General features: G+C 38.0%; 1 protein-coding gene across 1 annotated transcript in view; it reads right to left on the bottom strand.

Annotated features, from left to right (window-relative positions):
* Window positions 1–12,220, bottom strand: part of PHF20L1 (PHD finger protein 20 like 1) — a 2,880,694-nt gene that overhangs the window by 952,849 nt on the left and 1,915,625 nt on the right. The window contains exon 12 of the mRNA XM_044066227.1: window positions 2,076–2,132. Within this exon, the coding sequence (XP_043922162.1) occupies window positions 2,076–2,132 (57 nt within the window). The remainder of the gene's footprint in view (window positions 1–2,075; window positions 2,133–12,220) is intronic.

Raw genomic sequence — 12,220 nt, 5'->3', positions numbered from 1 at the left:
CCCAAAAGGGCCCATAACTATACCAGAAGAATGTAGTGCCCCTGAAATCACAGACACTCAGGTTAAAACAGCCCTCTCCAAAGCCAAAAACACAGCATCAATGGGACTGGACGGTATCCCAGGCTGCGTCCTACACAAGCTCAAAGATGAACTAACCCCTCACCTAAACACACTGTTTAAACTCAGCCTCTCCACAGGCTACGTGCCCAGAGAGTGGCGCACAGCAACGGTTATTCCGCTCCACAAAGATGGAGCCACAACGGACCCCAGGAACTATCGCCCTATAAGCCTCACTAGCTTGGTCTACAAAGCTATGGAGCGCATCATCATGGATCTCATTAACAGAGACATTGGGAACCTCCAAACACTGGACCATACCTAGTTCGGCTTTATTAAGGGCAGATCATGCTTCCTGAACCTGGTGGACTTCTTTGAGACAGTTACCAAGGCTACAGAGGGAAAGGTGGTCCACACAGTCTACACCTGGACCTCGCAAAGGCCTTCGACACCATTCCCCACTCAGGTATTATAGACAAGCTCACCAGCCTGAACATAAACCCCTATGTCATGAGATGGGTTGCCAACTGGCTCAGGGACAGAACCCACATGGTGAGAGTTGCTGGAGCTAGGTCTGACTCTAAACCGGTTACAAGTGGTGCTCCCCAGGGCTCAGTCCTAGGACCCCTCCTGTTCGGCATATACTTCTCAGAGGTACGGGCAAGCACAGTAGGACTACGGCTGACCAAGTTTGCAGACGACTGCAAACTAGGGGCTATAACTGACTCTCCGGCTGACACAGATATCCTCCAAAAGGGTCTCACTGAGACAGATACCTGGTGTCAAAACCATGGCCTCAAGCTAAATGCCAAAAAGTGCATAGTCATCCCCTTTGGAAAAAACAAAGTACCCACAAACTGCCACATAGGTGGTAGCCCCCTAAATATGGAAGTACTACTAAAGGATCTGGGGACCCAAGTAGACGGTAACCTCTCCTTGGATAATCACATTGCCAAAGTGGTTAGAAAATCCTTCTATGTGGCCCACCTAATCACAAAAGGGTTTGCATCCAGATCAAAAGAGGTCATTGGGCCCCTCTATGCATCACTCATCAGACCCCATCATAGAGTACAATGCCCCATTTGGAATGTACCTTACAAGACACCTGCAACAACTGGAAAGAACACAAAAGTACCTCACCAAGAGGATCACTGGCCTCAAGCAGATGCCCTATGCAGCTCGACTGAAGAAACTCTATTTGTACTCTGTTGCATACCGCCTATTCAGAGGTGCTGTCTGCCTGACATACAAGTCCATGTCCAACCCAGAACTGATGGATATGCTCCACCTAAAGAAACTCATATCCCCTTGAGTCACACGCCCCAGAGATCTAAACCTCACCACAACAATAAATAGGATGTGCTGAAGGGATAGACTCCTGTCCCAGAGATTCCAATCTACATTAGACACAGCTCCTTGCTAACCCTCTTCAAGAGAAACCTTGACGAGTGGATGGGAAACAGAAAGTTTACCCCGGGGATCACTTCAATGGCTCTGCTGGACAGAGGCACAGGGAACTAATCTAATGGGGCGGCGAAAGCCAACACATTCCAGCTAGGCTTACGCATGCCTTCGGGCAGATAATCTAGTACCTACCTATGAACTATCAGCTTTTTCAATGTACAACTACTAGCTGCCTTAACAGATCTGTTTACTAAGCCTGTTCCTGCCCAAATATTTAAAGGTCTCTCCCAATAACTTGGACTGTTTTATTTTAACAATATTTTAGTTATATTTACTGTTTTATATTCTTCCCTCTTGTAAATGTGTCTATTTAAAGGCATATAACCAATATTTTGACTGGTTAAACTATGTGCTCATTCACAAACTACACAAGTACAAGCTGAAGGAATGAAACCTCCAACAAAAGAGGAAGCTCACTATTAATAAACAGACAAAAACACAGAAGTGACAAGCTTATGCAATTTGCAAGGAACATCCTCACCACCTATCAGCAATGATAATCTACAGTATATGTACCTTTTAAACACAATGCAAAACAGCAAAAGGAAGCTTACCAGGCTCTCTAGGTCTGTTTGGTTTCACTGTTGTCGGTGCGACCCTTATAACAGCACCTAGAGAAGGAAAGTTAAAAAATGCAGAAATCATGTAGAACTATTTTACTATTTCCAGTACAACACAATTACTCTGAATAAACTGTAGGATTAGTAAGTTGCTTCTAGAGCAGTTTAAAAAACTTGAGGACATAAGGAATGGGAAAGGGCAACACAGTGGCGGAGTGAGTAGTATTGTCGCCCCAAAGAAACAAGCTTTCTGGTTTGGTTCGCCACAGAGGTGCCTTCTTGTGCGCAACCTGCACGTCGCCCTCATGTCTGCGCGACTTCTCCGAATACTCCACAATTTCATCCCACATCACAAATACATGTGGTTCTAAATTACCCAAAGAGGGGTGTGTGTGTGTGTGTGTGATATGGAAATGAAGGCCTGAAAATCTACTTCCATTCCCTATTTGCCTAGCAGACTCTGTGAATGGCAGTGTCTGTTCATGGAGTTGATATGGAAGTCAGACGTGACCTGACAATATTAGATGGATGGAAGAAATGGGAAGGCTCACTGTTTTAATACTACATACATTAAACTTGTGTCCAAACAGAAAATTAATAGAGAACTTCAACTTATTTTTTTCTTTCAGCAAGTTACAAATAAATGTTAATTTGCTTAGTGAACACAAAAAATTGAGCCAACTTGACAAAGCAAGTGTTCTTCAAAAGCTCATTCTCATTTGTATTAGTTAACACTGAAATATGAATAAAATATCTATAAGCAAAAAAGACATATTAACCTGCCTGACGAGGAGTAGCGGGAAACTAATAACAGAACTTACCCTAAGAACAAATACTTGAAAAAGTTATATCACAGAAGAAAACCTAGAAGGGACCCTTTCTATTAATAACAACCCCCTATTCCAGTTTCGTTTTGAGTGCTGTAAAACTGGCACAATAACAGAACTTGTACTTGTCAGAACAAATGAAGCCTTTTCAAAAAACTTTAGAAAAAAGTAAAAAATGAACATTAATTTAGATCTCTTCTTTCAGATGGTTAGCTATATTTACTTGATATGCAACATCCAACTTCAGATGTCCACTTTATCTTATTCATGTTTATGGAAAACAAGAGCCTACTACAACAGCAAGCAAAATGCCTAAGGCAGAGATCTAATCCTGAATAGAACAACATGTTTATTGCAACAAACACACTTTCACAGAAATCAACACACGTTCACACAGAAATGCACTAATCTTCACAAGTTCTTCAGTTTAACTATCAGCATAAAATCCTAATGCTGAGGTGAATGCTTTAAACATAAATAAATCATACCATTATGAAACAGGACATTTTCTTCTAAGCTATACCTGAAAGGAGACGGTGTGAAAATAAAAGCTGTCTTCCAGTGACACTGACATTCTATTAACTGGAGTATTTGGGATCAGAAGGGTAGCAATGGTGGGGCAAATGAGGCAGCTGCCCTGGTTGTGAAGTGATAAGGGGTGCAATCATGAGATGCCAAATGGTCTAGAAGTGTAGGTCCTGCATTCATACTTCAGCACTTCGTGTATCATAAGCTGTACTTGCAGCAAGTGGCTTGCTACAGTTTAAAAGACGTCACTTTCTGCTGTTCACCTAAAGAGCTAAGGGGACGGGGGTATCAGATCAGGGACCAGCACCAGGCATTAGATGAGCTAACTACAGCTCTGTTTGGGATGCTATAGCCTTCCTTCTGATGTGAAAGCTATATATCACAAGTACAGATCACATCCTTAGCTCCACACTAGACTGGTTTACCACATCAGACAACCAGTGAAAGACTGGAAGGATGTTCTCCTTATGAATATATGCCACCTCAAGTTCTGCCACACAAACAGCTTGCATATAACGAAAAAGTTGTAATCTGTAAAGGAATTCAGACATTTTCATTATCACAGAAATCACAAATGCCAGGCAAGTGATATGACATTTTATATCACTGTCCTGCAAAATGAAATCATGTCTTCTTTCTTCTGGGAGGAAGCAGCACAACATTACTAATATTTAAAAACATTCAGTAGAACCTCCTTCATTGCGTTTAGAACTGATGACTGAATTTACCAACTTATCTTCACTCAGCTTTAAAGTTCTTTATCTTTTTCATCTGTATTGGACATTGACTCAATCCACAAACCACATCACATCTGCTGTCAGACAGAATTATTACCTCACTGGATCTACTATAAAAACCTGAAGCACAACTTCTTGAAGGCAATCTGGATTAGTCAAATTCTTTGACAAAACAGACCCTACATTGTCAGATATGGTATGCGCCTGTCCCATCTAGGCTTTCAAATATCAGATAAAACATTACTGAATACTGGGTAAAACACTTTCCTCCTTCACTGTGCCTTTTTTAGGCAATGACAAATGTTCCGAGACTCTGTTGCAAAATGGATAGCGCACTGGGTTTCTAATTCAAAGGTTGTGGGGGCTGGCACACTGGTTAAAGTATTCACCTCACAAACACAGGGTACAAGGTTTGATTCTTACCTTTGAGAAATATTAACCAAGCTTAAAAATGGCCCAACAAGGGTAGCTAGCATAGTACTTACCTATGAGATAGCAAAACCAACAGTAGAAAACCTACAGAGTCTAAACAAGAAACTCAACTCATACGTTAATAGGTATACACTAGGCTAATCACCACCAGGGCCTTTATAATCCCAGCCATGCAACCCAACCGAATTGTGTCCCCAGGTAACAAAGGCATCTATTTGGTGGGATATGTTAATTAGGAGGCTGCAAACAATTTAGTGGGGGGGTGTTAGTTAGGGAATATTTACTGCTGACCTCTGTCCATCAGAAACATGGAAGCAGGCGGAGCCTAGATGGCCAACTGAGAGCAGTGAATTTTCAGCACCATAAACTAGTATGATATAAGAAAATGTTATTATTTTCAAGTTTAAAACATCAGAAATCTATAGATAAACTACTAAACTACATACATATCAATTTTGGTGGAGATATACAAAGATTTCCTGTCAAGTAACTTGGAGATACATTGAATCACTGAAAATGAACAACTCAAGGAATTCTCACCCAGATGCCGCTTTGAAAAAAAAACTGCGACTGATAACTACCTTACAGGAACTATCCTTAAAGATGGATGGCTTTAAAAATGACTTGGAAAACCTCAAATTAAATTCTCAAAAACAGACTGACTCTCTTAAGGAACTATTACAGCAACACCAGACAAAAATAACCATAGAAACTTCTCTAAATTACATTGAAGGGAGACTCAAAGAGGAAGAATCCCAAAAAGAATTTCTGCTTAAACAGAATACTTGGCTGCTTAACAAAATAGAAACAACATAAGGATCTTTGGTCTGCCTGAAAACACTGAAGGTGAAGACATCATCTCATTTTTAACAACCTGGATTCCTGAATTTTTAGACTTGAAAGAGGGACTTTCATTTGGAATTGAAAGGGTGCATAGAGCACTGAGAAAACCTGCCTCTAATTCAACAAATACTCCGCCCAGACCCATTATTATAAAATTTCTTTCATTTCTGGACAAGGAACTAATATTAAAATCTGCTTGGAGAAAATCACCCTTAAAATACAATCAAAGCCTGATAAGGTTTGATAATGATTATTCTTCCAGAATACTACAACAAAGGAAAAAAGTTTGGCCAGTAATAAAACTGCTGAAATAAAACATTAAAGCACAGCTTGACTTTCCAGCCAAGATAAAAAATACTTTTTGCCAATGAGATGAGAACCTTTAATGACTAAGAAGAAGCTACTATATACATCAAAAACAACATAGTGCCTATTCCAGAAGAAATGGAATTGATGCCCCCTACTCTTAAAATAATAAAAGAAACAAATGCTTGGACTGATGCTAGAAAGAAGAAACAAAAAACTGATTCCAAGAAAGCTGTCCCAAAAAAATAACACTTATAACTACATCTCTCAAAGTATCAACTGATATGGTACATCACTTGTCATCTGTTTTTATTTTACAAAGGAGGTTTTTGTAAACAACTGAGAAACAGTAATGATTTAGTCAGAATGTTCAAAAGTCCAATAATTAATTCTTCAAAAACAAAGGTAGGTCAACATGGGTTACTATTTATATTATATATTAGCCAAACAAAGCAACATACAACAGCAGTAACAGTAGAGTGTTTAAAAAATGCTGTCATGGTGACTAATGCCTTCTTCATATCCTGGTTAATAACAGTAGTAAGCTCTTACTACAAATGTCATCATTATTCTGATTAACTATGGTTAGTGTTAATTATGGCTGGTATTATGGCTATGAGTGCGGTTTAATCAATTCTGAAATGGTGTGCGTGGATACAGTTGTGTTTGGTGGCTAGTACAAACGTCATTATTATTCTGTATAGATATGGTTGATGGAATTTGTGGCGGGTATCGTGGCTGTATGCTGCTTGGTCGATCCTGATGTGGTGCGCATGAATGCAGCCATGTCTGGTAGCTGGTGCAGATGTCATTATAATTATCCTTTTTTTTTTTTTTTTCGTTGTTTTTGATGACTTGTTTATTTTCAGCTCCTTCCTGGCTGTTGCCGAGCTGGGAGGGAGGGAATTCAGGCTTGAGGTTTCTAGTGAAGTGAAGCTTTGCTTCAGGTGCATCGTGTGCCTTTGGTAAATAGTTCACAGACTCATTAACTGTATCAGACGCTCCCAGGTTGCTATGGTAACGGTAACAGAGAAACAATAAAGCTCAACAGCTTGTGGTTACTACATTATAAGAAGTTATTTATTTGAATTAACTTGAATTGTAGTTTTTGTAGCCCGTCTTGACCATGGGTAGTATGGTTACCAAGATAACCAGTGTCTTTGTACATGACATCAAACTGACCGGGTTAGAGAGACAGTGGAAGCCTGAACTTGAAATGTCACAGAATGTAATAACTATATTCTGAACAACTAGTATTAAATTCACAATAGACATTCAGTTTAATGACACGGGCTTGAGTTTAATAATATTGCCATTTTGGCTTGTCTTGAATGGCATACATTGTATTGAACGTCGGGGGTAAGCATTGTGGTTTTCCTGTATATGTGAATGTGAGTGACGGCTCATGTAATTGCTTATTAGCTGTTTTCGCTAACTTGTTTGCTTTCTGTTCTTTTCCTGGCTGTTGCCGGACTGGGAGGGAGGGAGTTTGGGCTTGGGCTTGCTGGTGAGATGAGGCTTTGCTTCGGGTGCATCGTGCGCCTCTGGTGAGTGGTTTGCAGACACACTGGCAGTGCTCAGATGCTCCCATGTTGCTATGGTAACGGGAACACAGCAATGATAATGCTTAACAGCTTGTGTCAAATAACTAAGCTACAGCAGGGAAGAAAAAGAAAAAAACATGCATGAGAGACAATGTAGTGTTTGATTTTAGTAATCTGGACACAAAATATATAATCATCAAATAGATTAACTAGTCTGCTGAATTTAGATATTAAAATCTGGATTCAATAACTTTAGTTTTTGTATAATAATACTACTGTCTTGGCTTATCATAGGTGACATACACTACACTGAAAATCAGAGGGAAGCTTGATGATTTTCTTATATAATTAAATATGTATAACAAGTCATGTAATTGTTTTAACTTGAATTGTAGTTTTTGTAGCCCATCTTGCCCATGTGTAATACTTAAGCAGTTACCAAGACAACTAGAGTTTTGTACATGACATCAAACTGACAGGGTAATTCAAGAGAGATAGTGGAAGCCTGAACTTGACATATTACATAATGTAGAGATATAAATAAGCAAAAAAGGTACGCTGGTGTATGGTAGCCAAAAATCCAATCACTGAAAAACACAAATTGTTCACATAGGAAATCCACCACGCTTAGTGAGCAATGTGGAGATAAATCTTTTATTCGTAGTGAGCGCTTTCGCCCGTAGGCTTCTTCAGACTGTCAAACATTTAATTGCAACCAGATTACAATTTAAATATCGCACTGTGCAACACTATTGGTTGGTCAATCAATCAACATTAAAAAATCTTAAAAATCTTAAAGCGCTATGCAGCATCATTTAAAACACAACATTAAACAACTTAGTTTAAAACTTTGTAAACATACTTTCTATAAAATAAGTGTAAATATAAATGTATATATAAATATATATTTATATATTTGCGCACATGTGCCTGTATCTCATTAAATAAACAGCATATAAAAAGTCTAAAATGTACTTTCTGATGTCATACACTCCATCAATATTTAAAATAAACAGTGTAGGACCTAGATGTTATTCAGAATCTAAAGACCTGTCTATTCTTTAAAATAAATAGTTCGAACGCCAAGGTCATTCAGAGTTAGGAAACCTATCTAACTATTGTAAAACTATAAGAGCAAGGTACACTTCTTATAGCCTTGACAAAATAAAGGTAATGAACAATAATTAAACCTAAACAGTGAATATGAAAAAAGCAACATCCAAGGGGGGTTAGATTAAATGAAATAAATGAATAAAATAAAATAAAATAAAATGAAATAATCAAATAGACCTAATGGAATGAAGTAATGCTAAGCCTAGGTTGTGTTCTGATGGTTAGGTACGTGGAGCCTTCTCCTTCTCAAGAACGGTTTCACCTGTACCTTGTCATTCAAGCCGGGATGTTGGTCAGCCCTGCATCTGATGATCCACTTAATTTCCCTCTCCAATGTGTAGTTAGTTATATCACCCCCTCTTATGTTGACTTCAATATTTTGAATGGCAAAAAATCTAAAGGTGTGTGTAGCCCCTAATTCCATGTTGTGTTTGGCCAAAGCATTAAACACTGAACCTATCCTTATGTGGTAGACATGTTCTCTTATGCGTTCTTTCAAAGATCTATTGGTTTTACCAATATAGAACGCGGGGCATGCTTCACATCTAGCCATATAGACAACATTCGAACTGTTGCAGTTGGTATTGGTATGGAAATGAAACAGATGTTTCGTGACAGGGTGAATAAAATCTACTGCTTCTTCAATGTACATGCATTGGTTACATTTTCCACAGGGCATAGTATTTGTGTTTCGTTTGTTTGTCCTTTCTATTTTCAGATTATTCCTAGGTCTACAAAGTAATTTTCTTAAATTGGGTTGATTCTTAAATGCAATGTTTGGACTAGAACCCACAACCTTACTAATTTCATTATCTAAAAGTAAAATGTCCCAATGTTTTGCCATGATTTGTCTAAGATGAGAGGCATCCTTCGTAAAAAACATAGATGCTCTAATGTTACCTGGTTCAAATAGTGGGTCAATGTTAGATGGTCCTGTAGGGTCTGAAAAATAGGGTTTAGCCGTGGTATCTCTGAGATTGGTTACTACAGATGTAATTTGTGCAAATGCTTCTTTATCATATCCCCTTTGTACAAATTTAACCCTTAAGTCATCCAATTCCTTGGTATAACCCTCATCAGTGGGATTCAATCTTGAAGCCCTCATAATTTGGCCTTTTAGGACATTATTAAAAACATGTTTAGGGTGCATACTGTCTCTGTGAAGTATGGTATTCCTGTGACACAATTTCCTATGTATTGAGGTGTTAAATAATCCATTGTTGAGCCTAAAAATATTAACATCTAAAAATGAAATCTGCTCATATGAGTAAGTCAGTGTAAATTTAAAAAAAACTGGTTGAAGTATTGATACATTCAACGAACCTCAACAATGTGTCCACATCACTCAACCAAATAAAAAAGAGGTCATCCACAAACCTGCGGTACAGACCTACATAGTCTTGAAACAGATTGAGCTTAAAAAGAAAAGTTTCTTCCCATTGGGCCATGACTAGGTTGGCGTAGCTATTGGCACACGAGGTGCCCATAGCCACGCCATCCTTCTGCAAGAACACCTCTTCTCCAAACATATAAATGTTGTTCAGCAGAACTGTTTCCAAGAGCAGTGCAATAAAATCAATCTTCACAGGAGTAAAATCAGAGTGAGTCCTGAAATAATCTTGTATATACTGTACCCCTATGTCATTGGGATCACAGTAAATAAGCTCACAACATCTAAAGTGGCTGGCCAAGGATGGGCAACTGAGCCCCTTTCTATCTATATTGAATTTCATCTCAGGCCATTTGTAGATGATAACAACACCATTCTAAGAGACAGTAAACAATTCCTCCTTGACTTATATGCTTACACAACACAATTGAATGACAAATCACATTACATATTAGTCACTTTAGATGTTGTGAGCTCAATCTGTTTCAAGACTATGTAGGTCTGTACCGCAGGTTTGTGGATGACCTCTTTTTTATTTGGTTGAGTGATGTGGACACATTGTTGAGGTTCGTTGAATGTATCAATACTTCAACCAGTTTTTTAAAATTTACACTGACTTACTCATATGAGCAGATTTCATTTTTAGATGTTAATATTTTTAGGCTCAGCAATGGATTACTTACCTCAATACAAAGGAAATTGTGTCACAGGAATACCATACTTCACAGAGACAGTATGCACCCTAAACATGTTTTTAATAATGTCCTAAAAGGCCAAATTATGAGGGCTTCAAGACTGAATCCCACTGATGAGGTTTATACCAAGGAAATGGATGACTTAAGGGTTAAATTTGTACAAAGGGGATATGATAAAGAAGCATTTGCACAAATTACATCTGTAGTAACCAATCTCAGAGATACCATGGCTAAACCCTATTTTTCAGACCCTACAGGACCATCTAACATTGACCCACTATTTGAACCAGGTAACATTAGAGCATCTATGTTTTTTACGAAGGATGCCTCTCATCTTAGACAAATCATGGCAAAACATTGGGACATTTTACTTTTAGATAATGAAATTAGTAAGGTTGTGGGTTCTAGTCCGAACATTGCATTTAAGAATCAACCCAATTTAAGAAAATTACTTTGTAGACCTAGGAATAATCTGAAAATAGAAAGGACAAACAAACGAAACACAAATACTATGCCCTGTGGAAAATGTAACCAATGCATGTACATTGAAGAAGCAGTAGATTTTATTCACCCTGTCACGAAACATCTGTTTCATTTCCATACCAATACCAACTGCAACAGTTCGAATGTTGTCTATATGGCTAGATGTGAAGCATGCCCCGCATTCTATATTGGTAAAACCAATAGATCTTTGAAAGAACGCATAAGAGAACATGTCTACCACATAAGGATAGGTTCAGTGTTTAATGCTTTGGCCAAACACAACATGGAATTAGGGGCTACACACCTTTAGATTTTTTGCCATTCAAAATATTGAAGTCAACATAAGAGGGGGTGATATAACTAACTACACATTGGAGAGTGAAATGAAGTGGATCATCAGATGCAGGGCTGACCAACATCCCGGCTTGAATGACAAGGTACAGGTGAAACCGTTCTTGAGAAGGAGAAGGCTCCACGTACCTAACCATCAGAACACAACCTAGGCTTAGCATTACTTCATTCCATTAGGTCTATTTGATTATTTCATTTTATTTTATTTTATTCATTTATTTCATTTAATCTAACCCCCCTTGGATGTTGCTTTTTTCATATTCACTGTTTAGGTTTAATTATTGTTCATTACCTTTATTTTGTCAAGGCTATAAGAAGTGTACCTTGCTCTTATAGTTTTACAATGGTTAGATAGGTTTCCTAACTCTGAATGACCTTGGCGTTCGAACTATTTATTTTAAAGAATAGACAGGTCTTTAGATTCTGAACAACATCTAGGTCCTATACTGTTTATTTTAAATATTGATGGAGTGCATGACATCAGAAAGTACATTTTAGACTTTTTATATGCTGTTTATTTAATGAGATACAGACACGTGCGCAAATATATAAATATATATTTATATATACATTTATATTTACACTTATTTTATAGAAAGTATGTTTACAAAGTTTTAAACTAAGTTGTTTAATGTTGTGTTTTAAATGATGCTGCATAGCGCTTTAAGATTTTTTAAGATTTTTTAATGTTGATTGATTGACCAATAGTGTTGCACAGTGCGATATTTAAATTGTAATCTGGTTGCAATTAAATGTTTGACAGTCTGAAGAAGCCTACGGGCGAAAGCGCTCACTACGAATAAAAGATTTATCTCCACATTGCTCACTAAGCGTGGTGGATTTTCTATGTGAACAATTTGTGTTTTTCAGTGATTGGATTTTTGGCTACC

The sequence above is a fragment of the Protopterus annectens genome, chromosome 3.part1, assembly GCF_019279795.1.
Source record: "Protopterus annectens isolate FY-2018-M chromosome 3.part1, PAN1.0, whole genome shotgun sequence".
Classification (NCBI taxonomy): Eukaryota; Metazoa; Chordata; order Ceratodontiformes; family Protopteridae; genus Protopterus; species Protopterus annectens.
This window is presented reverse-complemented; position numbering and strand designations above follow the sequence as displayed.